General features: G+C 35.3%; 1 protein-coding gene across 2 annotated transcripts in view; it reads right to left on the reverse strand.

Annotated features, from left to right (window-relative positions):
- Window positions 1–239: 239 nt before the first annotated feature.
- Window positions 240–15,617, reverse strand: part of PNPT1 (polyribonucleotide nucleotidyltransferase 1) — a 48,310-nt gene continuing 32,932 nt past the window's right edge. For both annotated transcript variants that reach the window (XM_020996225.2, XM_078149527.1), the window contains 11 exons: window positions 14,978–15,031; window positions 13,397–13,506; window positions 12,887–12,958; window positions 12,727–12,790; window positions 8,497–8,580; window positions 7,908–7,991; window positions 6,848–6,954; window positions 6,703–6,758; window positions 3,063–3,141; window positions 2,673–2,720; window positions 240–1,078 (listed from right to left, as the gene is read on the reverse strand). In XM_020996225.2, the coding sequence (XP_020851884.1) occupies window positions 920–1,078; window positions 2,673–2,720; window positions 3,063–3,141; window positions 6,703–6,758; window positions 6,848–6,954; window positions 7,908–7,991; window positions 8,497–8,580; window positions 12,727–12,790; window positions 12,887–12,958; window positions 13,397–13,506; window positions 14,978–15,031 (917 nt within the window). In that variant the 3' untranslated portion in view covers window positions 240–919. The remainder of the gene's footprint in view (window positions 1,079–2,672; window positions 2,721–3,062; window positions 3,142–6,702; window positions 6,759–6,847; window positions 6,955–7,907; window positions 7,992–8,496; window positions 8,581–12,726; window positions 12,791–12,886; window positions 12,959–13,396; window positions 13,507–14,977; window positions 15,032–15,617) is intronic.

A 15,617-nucleotide genomic window follows, 5' to 3' on the forward strand; every position in this document is an offset into this window, starting at 1 on the left:
AAGGTCAGCAGACAACTCAGAAATGCCCAAAATATATGTATAGTTTTGTATAATATCAACATATTTTATCTTTTAATACCATAATACCACATCTTCTCTGGTATGAAGGGAGGGGAGGGCCAAAAATTTTTATGCAGATTTTCCAGACCATAGAGGCACTTTGCCACTAACCCCTATGATATGGAAGGGATAACTGTATTATAAAAAACAAAAACAAAAACAAAAAACTGAGTAGAAGGGAAGGTTGATTATTCTTTTTATAAAATTTGGCTTAAATTTTTATAGATTTATTTGGAACCAGCTATTGGTCTAAGCAGGCACGCACAGAATTGGCTACGTGGTAATAAAAAGCAGGGAGACTGATAACTGATTCTGTAAAAAAAAAAAATAAAAGATTTGTCTGTTTTAAGAATCCCATTAGAACTGTAAATGGACATTTCTATTTATATAGTTTTTTACAATTCTTAAGGATCATAGATCTTGAGATGGGACTTCAGAGGCTATCTAGTCTAACCTCCTTCATTTTATAGATGAGGAAACTGAGGCCCAGAAAGGTAAAGTCCCTTGCCCAATGTTACATGAGAATTGCATTGAAAGAAGGATTTGAACCGAGGTCCTCTGACTGCAGGGCTATTTTTTCCACTAATACCATACTGATTCTTTCTGTGACAGTTTTAAGTATGTCTTAGAGTATAAAAATGTCACTCTTCTATTTTCAAAGATAACTGTGAACAAAAAAAAAGGTAATGATATAGGCTGCTGCCAAAATTAAATATTAACTAGAAAAGTCAAACTAATTTTAACACAAATTATTAGGATTATATTTATGTTAATAAATCTGAACAACAGAAGACGTTCTAGAATTTTTGAAATCTTGATCAGTGTATAAATAACATCTCCGCTTATTTTTTTCACATTATCACTGGGAAGAAGAACTGGATGATTGTGGAACAGAGTCTCCCAGTACAATACTGCTTCTGTCACTTAGAGTTTTGATAACATTTGTAGCTGGAGCCTGAAGCACTTTTCGTGAAAGCCTCATTCTCCCATCAGCAGGGTCACGTCCAAAGTATTTCACCTGTTGTGGATAATGACAGAGATTTACTCTTGACTTAAAAAACATATTTTCAAATTAAAGAAGTTAAAATTTAAGAAGCCTTAGATAAACATGGTATTCTAGAGATAGTGACTTAGGTGTTCTACAAATGAGTAATTAGATTTTATTATCTTCTATTTCTAGATTAGAGCTTTTCCTTATTCTTGTCTCCTCTACTAAAGATATAGAAAAGTTCTTATTTGTTCCTGTCAAATGGTTCAACTTTAGAAACAGAGATGATTTTTATGAATGGAAATGACACTAAGTTAGATGCATTCCTGGTAAATCTCCTTTGTGAATATAGTGGGGGACCATGGCGCTTTTCCATCTGGCTTGAAGATGAAATCACTCATTTGTGTTTTCTGTGAACAACTTGAGAGCGGGATTGTCTAGCTTTTTTATTTTTTTCCTCATTACTTAGCTCAGTGTTCTGCATGTAGGAAATATGCACTGAATGTTTCTTTACCTATTCATTCATTTTCTACTTTCTCTCAGACTCCAAACCTAGTCATTACTTTGGGATGTAGTCTGGTTTAACTATATTATGCCCTTATCAGACTCTCAGGCTTTCTACCTCAGTGGAATGACATAAGGCTTGATCAGGAAAGTCATCTTTATCTTAGGTCCCATGGTCTTCTAGCCTTTGGCTTGGTATTGCTTCCCTTTTACTAAATTTCCTTTATTATTATGGAAGGAATAACAGAAATATACTGTCTCAGGTGCCATATTTCTTTGAGGGTTGCTAGGTAAATTGTGTGGCAAGGATGTATTTACCCAAAGCATTATGAAAAAACCCAACTATAGACTTGAACATGTCATGTATATTAATACCTATCCTTTGTCAAAAAACTTCCAATAGTTTCCCTTTGCTTACAGAATAAAGTCCAAATAGCCTGTCTTTTGAGGACTTTCATAATCTAGCCCATCACTCTCCTACTAAACATGTCAAAGCAGATTACATATTGTCCCATGAGTATGTTTTGTGCTTTAAAAATTCTTCCAAGCTTTTGCTCACATCATTCCCCTTGTTAACTTTTCTATATCTGTCAAGGTCTGGCTCAGTTCTTCTGTTCCATGAAAATTTTCCAGGTCATGGAAGCCTAAAAATGAAATTTTCCCTCCCTAAATGCATAATACTCATTGGATAATTAATTATGGACTGCCTTATGCCATCTTCTTTTCTGGTATTAACTCTCATACTGTTTTATTTTTAAAGTGTTAATGCCTTATTTCTCCTACTAGATTATAAATTCCTTGTAGGCAGGGAATGTTTATTTCTTATTTGTTTGTATCCACTTGAGTACCTTGAACATAACAGGCTGTTAATAAATAAATGAATTATGTTTATTTGATTTAAATACAGGCTGTTCACATAAATACAAAGAGGATATACACATATACTATTACATATAATAGATATATAATTTAAAGAAAAATCTGCAGGAACACTGAATATGAATAATATCCTCATTTTCTCCCTTATCCTTAATATTTTTTTTTAGTTTTACTTTCTTGAAAGTAAGAGGTGTTATACATATGAGTTATAACTTCAAGACTAGAATGGCAATATACATACCTGAATTTCTTGACCAACTTCTAATCCCAAGGCACTTGGATGTTTAACCTGAAAAAGAAGTCTTTGTGTGTTTAATTGTCAATATAAAGTTGTACTGAGGTTTAAATGGAAAAAAATTTTTTGTCTCAACTTAGTGAAAATAAAATAGAGTTGCAGCTAGGTGTTCTGGCACCTGGCATGCTTTCTGGGTTTGATGTCTGTCTGTTTTACCTAAAAGGATACTTGGGATCACACCCATAACGTGGATATGCATAGGCAGTAAGTGTTGGGAATATAAGCACGTTTTTCCGTTAGCAGCACTTCTGCCTTATTTTATGTACATTTTCCAGAGGTATTCAGACAAAGTGTATGAATGATAATAGCCCCCATCAACTGGCGCCCCCCCCTTACCTTTCTTTGATCAAGCTGGGTATTATGAAGGAGTACTGCAGTCATATTTGGATAAAGTTTTATCATTACTCCTGTCTCTCTGAAAAAAAGAACCAAGCTGATTACAATATTGTTTTTTTGTCTGTTAACTGAAAATGAAATGGGGGCTTTCCAAGGGATAATCCTAATCTTAAAAAAAAAAAAAGCAAAGCTTTTCACAGCATACTTTGTAAACATCTTGGTAGTATGTCTTCAAAAACTTAGTTTATATATGAAAATTTTTTAAAGGACTCTGTAATTTGCCATTATTTTTTTGTGAAGCAAAGGAAAGAGGGAATGGATCCCATAGGAAAAGCACAGAGCATCAACGAAGGCTTTCAGAAATATATTCCTGTGGTTTTTTTTTCTGTTTACCTTTACAATAATATGCTTTTTCTGGGAAAAAAAATCAAATATAAGAAAATTATTTCAAGAAGTTGTACCTTATAAAATTAACCTCCTTATATTTAATATTTTGAAGTTTAGTGTAAGATTATGAAACCTCACATTAAAAAAAAAATCCCACTTCTTTCCTCCATTCACCCTCTCACATTAAAAAAAAAAGATAAGAACAATCTCAACTCTTCATTTGGAGAATGAAGTATTTAAAAAGGATCTTTTATCACTCATTTAAAATACTTTTAAGTAAATAAAATATTGGGTTTTACTTAGGTGCTCTCACTTTTCCAATTCTCTTACAAAAATATTCCACATATAGGTATTTAGTAGTTAGTACTTGGAAATGTTGAGTGCTCTTTGAGTTATGCTCGCAGACAAAGCACAAACATTTACACACAAAAAGAGAAAGGAAAGCAAACTCCATTATGATGAAAAGAGCTATTGACAGCTTAAATGTTCCAAATGCCTTAATATTCAAATTCATAAAGAAAAAATTAATTGAACTACAAGAAGACAAAGACAGTACTATAATACTGGTGGAAGATTTCGGTGTTCCTCAGTTTTGGATATGAAAGATAAACAAATGGGAAAATATCAAATTGAACAAACAGCTGAAGAAATTAGAGCTAAAAGATTTATGGTGTCTTCCAAATAACATATATATATTTCTCAGTACTGCACTGAGATTGTTTTACAACAAATAACCATTCTGATGGGCAAAGACAATACATAAAGTGGTGCTGGCAAGTTGGGGAAGGGTATTCCTAAAGTACAGTTTAAGTTTTGAGTAGAAAGTAGGACCACAGTGAGGAGGTGGCTTGGATGGCATCAAGGCCTAGGCCACAGCAAGATGAAAATATTTACCTATGAAAGTTGGGGGATGAAAGTGTGAGTACAAGTTTTGGTGGATTAGATAACTGTTAGTCAGTTGAAATTGCTCTTTTCAAAGTTAAGAATGATGATCTGACAAATCAAATGGCCTTAGTCTTTATCCACGTTGACCTCTCTGCAGCCATTCCATCCTCTGTTTTTGACACTGCTTTCTCCTGATTCTCCTCCTGTCTGACTTCTCTGTCTCCTTTGTTGGCTCTTCATCCAGGTTATGCACGCTAACTGTGAGAATTCCTCAAGGCTCTGTCCTGTACCCTCTTCCCTTCTTCCTCTATTTCTTTTGGTGAGAGGTGAGATATTTCTCTTATTAGCTCCCATGGATTCAATTATTATCTTTATGCATACAATTTGCAGATCTACTTGTCCAGCCCTAATCTCTCTACTGATCTCAAATCTCCAGCTACTTATTGAACATCTTGAACAAAGTAGCTTATAGACATCTCACACTCAACATGTCCAAAAGTGCACTCATTATCTTTTGCACTGAAATCTTCACTCTTATTAACATCTTTGAAATTACTGCGAAGGGTACCACCATTCTCCCAGTCACTCAGGCTCAAAAACTAGGTGTCATCTTGACTCCTTTCTTCCTTTCTCTCTCTCATCCCTCATATCCACTCATTTGCCAAGTCTTGTTGATTCCACTTTCACAATACTTCTCCTTTGACATTGCCACCACTTTGGTGCAGGCCTTCATCACCTCATACCTGAAGGTGCAGCAGCCTGCTGGTTGGTCTCCCTGCCTCAAGTCCCTCTCCACTTCAGTTCATCCTCTATTCAGCTATGTCAAACTGATTTTCCTAAAGTACAGGTCTGACCAACCCCCCCCCCCCCCATCTTCTCGACATACTCAATAAACTCTAGTGGTTCCATGTTATCTCCAATATAAAATACAAATCCTCTGTTTGGCATTCAAAATCCTTCATAATCTGTCCCCCTCCTAACCTTTCAGAATTCTTATACTTTGCTCTTCTCTATGAACTCTGTGATCCAGCAAAAATGGCCTCCTTGTTGCACATAACACTATCTTCAGAACTCTGGATATTTTACTTGATTTTACCCTATATCTGGCATTCGTTTCCTCTTGTTTCTGACTTCTGCCTTCCCCCAAGTCTTAGTTAAAATCTCATCATATACAAGAAGGCTTTCCCTGTCATCCTTAATGTTAGTGCCTTCTTCTGTGATATCCTGTATATAGCTTGTTTGTATGTAGTTGTTTGCATTAGACTGTGGACTCCTTGAGAGCAGGGACTCTTTTTTTTTTGCCTTTCTTTGTATCCTTAGTGCTTGGCACTGTGCCTGGCACGCAGTCATAAATACTTGTTGACTTTACTACTAATAATGGTATTAAGTACTGCATTGAAAGCAAGTCCACAAATTATAATTAAACATTTCAGAAAACAAGAAGTCAAAGGTCAAAATAGAACTGGATATACTAATACTTTGTAGGGAACTCTGCTATTCCTTGTATCCTTTCTGCCTAAGACTTCATGGAAATGTTTAAAGAACTATAGAAATTCATGCTAAGACAGTATCCTGACTCTTTTGGGAAGATTAACATTTAAAGAGATAAATATAATCTCAAGTGTGAAGGAATGCTATTTGTTGTAATTATTTTTTATTTTTTAAATCGTGAGTTTTACATATGAAAGGAACTTAGAAATCAAGTCATCCAACTCCCTATTTTACAAATGAGTAAAGTGACTTAGACACAGAGTAAGCAGCTTTGTCTGAGGTCATAACACTGGTCTGAGACAGAGCCGAGCCTGTAACTCAAGGTTTCTGGATTCCCCATTCCATTCTACTTTCTAGTACATTCTAATCTTTCTAAGAACATTCTAATTCTTTCTACTACATGACAGTTGCCTTTACAACCAAGAACCAGAGGTTACTAAAGCTTTCTCTATTAATTTCAGTTGGCTGAGTATAAGGAACAAACCTGTAATATATAGAAGCAGAGAAGAGCAAATAAACAATGTATGCTAAAAAATATACAAAATACCTCTGATGTCAGCATGTGGACTTTTCTCCACAAAAATAGATCTCAAATTGTTACTTAGTAGGTAAGTCCTGGGAGTTGCCTGATGTATGAACAGGTTAAGTGACTTGTCCAGAGTCATGTAGATAGTAAGTAACTGAGGAAGGATTTGAACAGGTCTTCCTGATTCTAAGCCCAGTACTCTCTCTATGGTCTCATGCTACATGCGCACACACAGATATTGCCATCTGTGTACATATGCACACACATGTCTAATATATGTAGAATATCATGGACTATAGTTAAAGTAATGTAAAAACCACCATTCTGCATAATATTACCAGAGTGACTTACCTAATTTCAGTTATTGTGGCAGTATAAACTGCTCCAAATTCCAACTGATGCTCTTGCTGCAAAAATAAAATAAACCATAAAGATCATATTCACAAAGTAAACAAATATAAAGTATATAAAATAAATAAAAAAGATGGAGTCTTACATCATCTTTGCAGATTTCAGTAATGAATTCTCTTGCTTCATTCATAGCACTAGGTGTTGGTGCAAATACTGAAAATGTCTCTTCATCCACCTGACTAACAGTTACCCCTTTCATAAAAAGATGAAAAATTGAACACTTCAAAATAACATTGAATTTTTTTTTAAAAGCATAGTTTAACTGTTTATGTTAGTAAATGCCAGTCTGCTAAACAGAGCAGAGTAGCAGGAATCCAAAAGGAGTTAGGCATAGTTGGGACAGTACTGTAAAGTGTATTAGATGAGAGAAAAGAAACTAGGTGGGTGGCAAGCTATAGTTGTTATCAATCAGTAACAATCAATAAGCACTTATTAAATGTTTATTCTTTTTAAACCTTTAATTTCACTCTCCTACTGAATGATTCAAGAACTTCTACCTTTCCCTCTTGTTTCTCCCTCCCTCTTGCCCACAAAGTGGTGAACAGTCTGGAGAGGGGACATGATCAGGTTGGTACTTAAAACCCTCATTTTAGTAGCTCTTCTCAAATTCTTTCCTTACTCATATACAGATTAAAGGAATCTCAGGTAGGTGGCAAATTGTAATATATTAAATATAAATAATCTTGTATTTTTTTAGATGTATATACTCTTCTCAAATAGGATAACTTAAAATAATCTTTAAATGTGGGAAAAAAAGCAAATTTAATGTCACAGTGAAAAAAATAGTAATATTTACCAGTAAAAGAAGAATTCCATGGTGGTAGGATAACTATGTCAGTTGTTAATATTCCTTCCCTCCCCCCGCCCTGGCACTCCTCTCCCCAAAATCAAAACTTAAAACATCCAAAGAACGGTCCACTAAATTGAACGATAGAAGTTCAACATCTTTGGAAACAGTCCTGAAATCTGTTATGGCTAACCAGCATTTGTTATTTTGGGATACTTCACTATTATAATGAAAAACATACAGCAAAGAAAACTATTTCACATGCCACTTCTCTATTCTTTCATTTTCAAAATAGAACAGAGATTCAAAGAATGAAATTATACTCCATAACATTTAAAACAGAAAACAAGTATCTTACCTGTTTCAGCCTGAAGTTTTTTTAAGTTATATCCACCTGGTCCAACAAACTTGGTTCTTTTTGATAAAGGCACCTGAACTGTTTCTAAAATGCACAGCAAATACAAAATACAAATATTCCAAAGACAAAAAACTAAAGGAGATCTAAGTCATTTCATTTTACTGCAAAGATAGGTAAAAAAAATTTAAATATAAAAACAGAAAAATGTTTTATTCATTGTTTAAGAAACAGGCCAGTGGTGTTTTCCTAAACAAATTACCTCTTAAGGCTTATATTTTAAGTCATAGAACTGGAAAGGTTCTAATGTACTTTGGTGGAAATGGTTCTAATACAGAGAGTATGCCAAAGAAGTCACTGAACCTTTATATATTCATGTAAAAAATTTCTTAAAATTCAAGGATACCACCAAATTTTATGTTACCTAAAATAAAGTGTAAAATGTTTTCATTAAAAAATTTTTTTTCAATCTTTTAATTCAGTGAAGTTTGGTATAACAGTAAAAATATTTTCAAAGTAAAAATTACTCAGAATGTTTAACATGCTAATATTAACAGTAAAAGATGAAATTAATATAATTTTTGTATATTACCTACAACTGGTCCATTTTCTTTTCTACTTTCTCGAGGTTTTGAAATTGTCTTGTTCATAATCTGTAATATTTCTCTCTTTGCCACTAAAGAGGAAAAATAAAATTATAGTATTGCAAAAATGGGTGCAATTTCCCACTGATATGTTTAGGATATCATATATAGGATTATTATTATTATGTATAGGATAAAGTCCAAATTACTCAGGTTTCCCACATTTTGGCCTCTACCTGCTTCTTTGGTAACATGATACAGTGGGCATCAAACCTGCCTGAAGGCAATATGACCTGGGTTCAAGTTCTGTTTCTGACGCAAACTGGCTGTGACACCAAGTCACTTAACCTCTCAGGGTTCTACTAAGCAAATCTCTAAGTTGTAGAAAAGGTGCTTGGGGCAGCTAGGTGGTGCAGTGGATAGAGAACCGGCCCTGGAGTCAGGACAACCTGAGTTCAAATCTGGCCTCAGACACATAACACTTACTAGCTGTGTGACTTAACCCCAATTGCCTCATGCAAAAAAGAAAAGATGCTTATGCACATTGGTAGGTAGGCATTTCCTTACATGGGGGTTCCCAATGATCAATGAAATTATAGGTTTAGTTCTCATCCCTATCCCCTATTTCTTAACTTAAAACATTTTTTAAAATTAATTTTTAATTTTTTTTCAATCAGCAAAAAAATCACATTTTCTTCCCCCCCATTTGCCCCTCTTCCATATTAAGAAAGAAAGAAACGAAAAGCCTGTTATAGTTAAGCAAACCAGATTTTCAGAATGGTAAAAAAAAAAAAAGGTTCATTCTGCTATAAATATATTTGTATATTCTTAGAGTTTGTTTTGCTTAGGAGTAAGCTCTCCCTTAATGTACTTTCCTCTTTGTTCTCCCTTTTCCCTTCTGTTTCCTTGTTGAGTAACATATATTTATTTCTGTACACTGTATGCTTCTCTTCTTTGACCAATTCAGATAGGAGTGAGGTTCAAGTGTTACTACTCTTTCCTTCTTGTTTGTCTAGACTTCTACTTGAGCTCTCAGTTGAAGAGATAATTTCCCCTAACCTTCCGTTCCCATTTTTCTTTTAAAATCTTTAAGATATAATAAAAACACTCCTAGGCTTTCTGTCTAATCAGATTTTCTCTATAACCCCTGATGATGACGGGATTCAAAGGGGACACATCTATCATCTCCCCATATTAGAATGTAAGCATCTTGTACTTCTTTATTCTTTTATCATTGTTCATTTGTGTTTACCTTTGTATATTTCTCTTAAGTCTTATGTCTTCAGTGTATTTATGCAGCTCTGGTCTTTTTAATCAGGAAAACTTGGCAGTCCTCTATTTCATTAAAGGTCTATTTTTTCCTTGTAGGATTATAATCAATAAGTAATTTTATTCTTGGTTGTAAGCCTATAGCTGTTGCCTTCTGGAATATTGTGTTCCAAGCTCTCTACTCCTTTATGGTTGTAGCTGCTAAAACATGTGTGATCCTGACTATAGCTCCTTATTATTTGAATTCTTTCTTTCTGGCTACATGTAGTAATTTTTTTTTGACTTGGGGATCTCTGGATTTTGACGATAATGATGTTGGTAGTTATTATTTTTTTCCCCAGGAGGTGACCAGTAGATTCTTCTATTTCTATTTTGCCCTCTGGTTTTAAGAACTCTGGGCAGTTTTCTTTGATAATTTCTTGAAATATGATGGCTAGGCTCATTTTGGTCATGGTTTTCAAGTGGTCCAGTAATCTAAAATCATCTCTCTTCAATATATTTTCCAAGTCAGTTGTTTTTACTATGAGATACTGTACATTTTCTTTTATTTTTTTTAGTCTTCTGAGTTTTATTTTTGGTCTCATGAGCCATTAGCTTCTATTTGCTCCATTTTAATTTTCTGGGAACTTGTTGCTTAAGCAAGCTGTTGTACCTCTTCTGCCAAGCTGTTAATTACCTTTGCAATTTATTTTTTTTTGCAGTTCTTGTTTCTTTTTAAATATTTTCTTCTAGCACTCTCATTTCATTTACAAAAATATACTTTCTGGACTCCTGCTTCATCTCTTCCAAGAATTCTACTTAAACCTTGTGCTCAAGCTAAATTTTCCACTGAGGCTTTGCTTGTGGGTATTTTGGAGTCATATACTCTTCTGGGTTTGTGCCCTTTTATGGTGGGATTCATATTTGCTTGCTCATTCTTCTAGCCTACTTTCTGACTCTGATTTGTTATAGTCAGGCTCTGGGCACTTCTGGAGGAAAGGTCTGGGCTAGTCCTGTTGCTTCTTTTCTTGAGATATTGAGTATTGTGTTATTTCTGGATCTCAGGTTCAGGCTAGAGATCTGCAACATTTCAGTGATTCTAAAATGGTCCAATCCAAGGCAAAGTGTGATTGCTGGCCTTCTAATCTGAGCTCTGAAAGGTCCTGACCTGGCTTGGGGTCTGAGCAACAAACCTGTGGGCTTGCCCTATTTGGAGTTTCAGTAAACTGCTGTCAGCCAGCTGGAAAGCTCTGCAGGTTCTTTTTTTTTCTTTCCAATTCTTTTTGTTTGTTTTTGCTTTTTTGGTGAGGCAATTGGGGTTAAATGACTTTCGCAGGGTCACTCAGCTGGTAAGTGTCAAATGTCTGAGGTCACATTTGAACTCATGTCCTCCTGATTCCAGGGCCAGAGCTCTATCCACTGCGCCACCTAGCTGCCCTGAAAGCTCTGCACGTTCTGAGTGAAAGAACAGGCTTCTTTTTAGTTTGGGATTCCTGCTCTGGTTATTCTTCTATGGGCTTCAGACTGATACAGAAACTGGGAATGAGACCCTGCTCCACTCTTGGGGTTAGAACCACAGGGCTGCTGCTTGCATCTGAATTTGCTCCTTGCTTGGTACACAGCCTAGGGTCTGTGACTGCACCTCACCTGGAATGCCCCCTTAGGTGCAAGTCCCCTGCAGTCTGCCCTGGATCTATGACCTGAAACTGGCTAGTGAGTGATAAAGTTGCCAGTTGGTTCCAGCACCCTACACAAGTTTGGAACCCTCTATGTTGGATCTGGGATCTTTTCTTGTCCTGGGATGCAGATTTTTCCTGAATAGGAATTCTTTATGTGTTTTCCGGCCAGAGCCCGTCCTCAGTGTCCATAGATTTCACTGTCTGCCTAGATTACCTCAGGCTGGAAAAATGACTCACAATTCTTTGTCAATTTCCCAATAGGGATTCAATCTGGTGCATTTTCTAAATCAGTTTGGGGGAGCTGGGAGCAGGGGGAAGCTTGCTGAACTTCATCTTGGCTCCACTATCTCCTAATTTTTTTAAAAAAACATTTTCCATCACTCCTATATGTGACTTTTGATTTGGACAAAGTACAGGTTGCAGGGACTGTTTTTGTCTTTGTATCCCCCAAACCTAGAACAGTACCTGCCAAGAATAGTTGCTTCATGATTGTTTGTGAACTGATGAACTATTATTAGACTGATACTTCAGGGAGTTATCGTCACAGAAATCAAGTATTCCCTTAGCTTACTTCCAACCATAATAATAGCTAACATTTACATTACAATTTAAAGCCGGGGAAGTACTTTTCAAATACTATCTCATTTGATTTCTTTCAACAACCCTAGAAGGTGGGTGCTGTTATCACCACTTTACAGAGAAGGCTAAGTAGACTTGTCCAGGGACACACAACTGGTAAGTATTTGAGGCCAGGTTTGAACTCAAGTCTTCCTGACTCCAGGTCCAGTGTACTATCTACTGCAGCACTGAACAAACATCCAATCTGGGTCTCAGGCAACTGGCTGAAAAGTTTTGCAGTGGGATTTGATTATGTTGTATTGCTTGCCATTCTTATGCAGGATATCTATGCTTTGGTTAGTATCTGCCATGCCAAGCCCCAGATCCAGTGGCAATGGTGGCAGTCTCTCTGTGGGTCTGCTCTGATGCTTTAATTTGGAGAGTTTTTTGGGGGGTGAGGGTGGCAGGCTGTGGAGTACAAAGAGAGAGCACAGTACTGTACAGTAAAGTTAACATAGGGTTTTTTTAATGCTAATATCTTTCAGAATTCTTTAGGTAAAGTTGAATTTATATAATGTGAATTTACATAAGGTGAGAACTGTCTATAACTCAAAAATTACTTACAATGAAAGCATTAATACAAGCAAGAATTCCTCTGATGAGTCTGCTTATTAAAACCACGATATATTTTCTATTAGTTAACTCAAAACTGAAGAACAGATTATCTAAGGAGAGTTACGGAGAGCACGTTACCTGTAGCTTGTTGAATTGCCTCCATTACAATTTTTATTGGTATTCCTGGTAATTTGATATCAGCCTGACATAAAGAAACCAGAAAATTTACATACATATTGAATCAAGTGACATCTATCACTTTGTTGAAATGTTTCCAAAATTAATTTTAAAAAAATACCTGTAATGCAGTTATTCCCTTATTTGTTCCAGCCATTTTGAAATCCATGTCACCATTATAATCTTCAATTCCCTTAAAAAATTTTAAAAGTTATATTTTGAAACAAAATTCATAGTATAGTCATAGAAGTTTAAAAGAATAGTTTTACATGTGTCCTCTGAGAATATGCCTCCTTTACCTTTCCTTTATTAGCTGTTGTGTCTTAATGCCTAGGCATTGCTATGAACCTTTAAACTCCATATATTTTCACATAATAAACATATCTTCACTCTAAAAATCTCATTCTCCTCTCAGATTTGTTACTGGTAACTCATTACTTGTTTATAAGTACATTATGAGAAGTTATACTATTTATGCTATAAAATTTTAGTATAATTTAAAAAATCTAAGCAAGTCTTCTAAATAAGTACTTCTATAATTTCCTAAATACATTTTAGATATCATAAAGGATATTTAACCTTCACCAATAACACTAAATATTTCAAAAATTCATATACTTCCTATACTTGCCAGGATATCTGTCAACAAACGATAATCTTCAATTTCACCTTCTTTCTCAGAACTGTTTTTGGCAATCAGTCCTATTGCCACACCTGCAACAGCAGATGAAATCGGAACTCCTGTAATTAAAAAGAGAATTCATAAATATGTATGTGTATCTATAAACACACAGTGACTCCATGAAAACACATATTAGGTGAAACATGGTTTCAGAGGAGTAGTTAGTTCACACGTGGGATTAAAATGGAAAGGAGTGGACCTGTGATTTCATTAAGGAAACCTCTACCAATGCAGATCAGCACTAGCTCTACAACTTACAGTTTTAGGGGGTTGCATGGGGCACTTCCAGAGGTTAAGTGCCTAGCCCAGTAGTTACTAGCTGCACATATGTCAGAGGCAGGACTGGATCACAGGTCTTTCTGATTCCAAGGCCATCTCTCTATCCATTATACCACATTTGCTTTCTCCCCCTGTGTTTCTATCAATGCAAAATATTAAAGGGTCTCTTTTAAACCAGGGGTTCTTTACCTGGGGAACACGAACCTTCCTCCCCTATTATGATAACTGCATTTTAATAGAATTAAGTTTCCTTCACAATCCCATGTTATTTATTTTATGAGTTTAAAAACAGTATTCTGAGGAGGGGTCCATAGGCTTCGACAAATGGTCAAAGGGGTTCATGACACATAAAGATTAAGAACCTCTGTTTTAAACTGTTCAGGAAAATTAAGGAAAATAAATGGTGAAATATGCCTATGCATTATACACTATCTAGGACAATACATACTATTACAATGTTGTCTATTCTTTATCACATATGTATATTATTTGTAATGTGATTGGGGTTTTTTTGGTTGTTCAGTCATTTTCAGTTGCAGTTTATTCTAAATTCAGTGTACACACATATACAAACACATACGGGAAATATATACATTTAATATGTTAATAACACAATACATATTAATATATAAACATATTATATATAAACATGCACATAAACACACACATATAAATAAAAGAGAAATACAGACTATATATCACATCTCTGAATACGCACATATACTTAGATACACATATATACAGTATGGCACAGCAGATAGAAGGCAGGCTCCTGAGTCAGGAAGACCTGGGTTAAATTCCTTCTCTGAGACATTGTAAGACTATAATGTTGCAGAGGAAGAGCTTATCTGTATTTGCAGAGGAAGTTCTTTACCAGAAACCATCTACAATGACGAAATTATAAGTACAGTGAAAAAAAATGATAAAGTTATCAATAAGTATTTATTAAGCCCCTACTACTATGCACTGTGCTAGGAAATATTGCTGCAGATAACAAAAAAAATCCTAAACTAGTCCTTATCCTCAAAGAGCTCAGATTCAATTAGAAAAGACAAAATGTACACACACACACACTTTCCTGAATTTAGAGTAAACTATTCAACTGCATTAAAAATAACAGACACATATTCAAATAGGATTGGATGGTTTACTCCAAAATTATTCAAATTGAGGACATTATAGACCAGTTTAAAAAAAACATATTTTTTTATGCTCATTAACTAAAGAATGCCAGATACTACGATTTTTCACCTGCATCCATTAGTGCTAAACTTCCACCACATGCAGAAGCCATAGAAGAAGAACCTGCAGAAAGAAAAATTTAAGCTAAAAATTTAAGAATATCCATTTTAATTAAAAAATCTGTCATAATACTCATCATCAAAGGTTTTTTAAAATTTTGAAACAAACCAAACACAACCTTAACCCTCCCCAACAAGGCTGACTTTTCTAGCTTTGAAGTATAACAAGAATTATAATGATTGCCAGAATCATCAGGGAGGTCTGACACCTCTACCTATGCCTCAGGCACTTAGAAACTAGTAATATTTTTGAGGCTGTATTATCCCAACAGCAGTAAACATCCCTGCTGGCTCTGGCCCACCCACCACACTGCATAATTTAAAGAGAGAAGAAAGCAAACAGACTGTGCAGGACCAGATGTTAATTGTATGTCTTTCTTATTTTGGGACCCCCACTTCTGATTCCAATTTGTTGAAATATAGACCCCTTAAACAGAAGAATCTTAAGACATGCCCAACTCATCTTGTTTTAGCAAAATTTCCTAGAGTTCTCTTATTTTTGGGACTGGCCTTTGCCAGATCCTTCCTACTCAGCTTATCTTTATTTATTCTCACCATCCCTATTCAGAAATGACAGCTCCCCCAGCCTT

Source organism: Phascolarctos cinereus, unplaced genomic scaffold (genome assembly GCF_003287225.1).
Source record: "Phascolarctos cinereus isolate Bilbo 61053 unplaced genomic scaffold, phaCin_HiC Scaffold_2;HRSCAF=192, whole genome shotgun sequence".
Lineage (NCBI taxonomy): Eukaryota > Metazoa > Chordata > Mammalia > Diprotodontia > Phascolarctidae > Phascolarctos > Phascolarctos cinereus.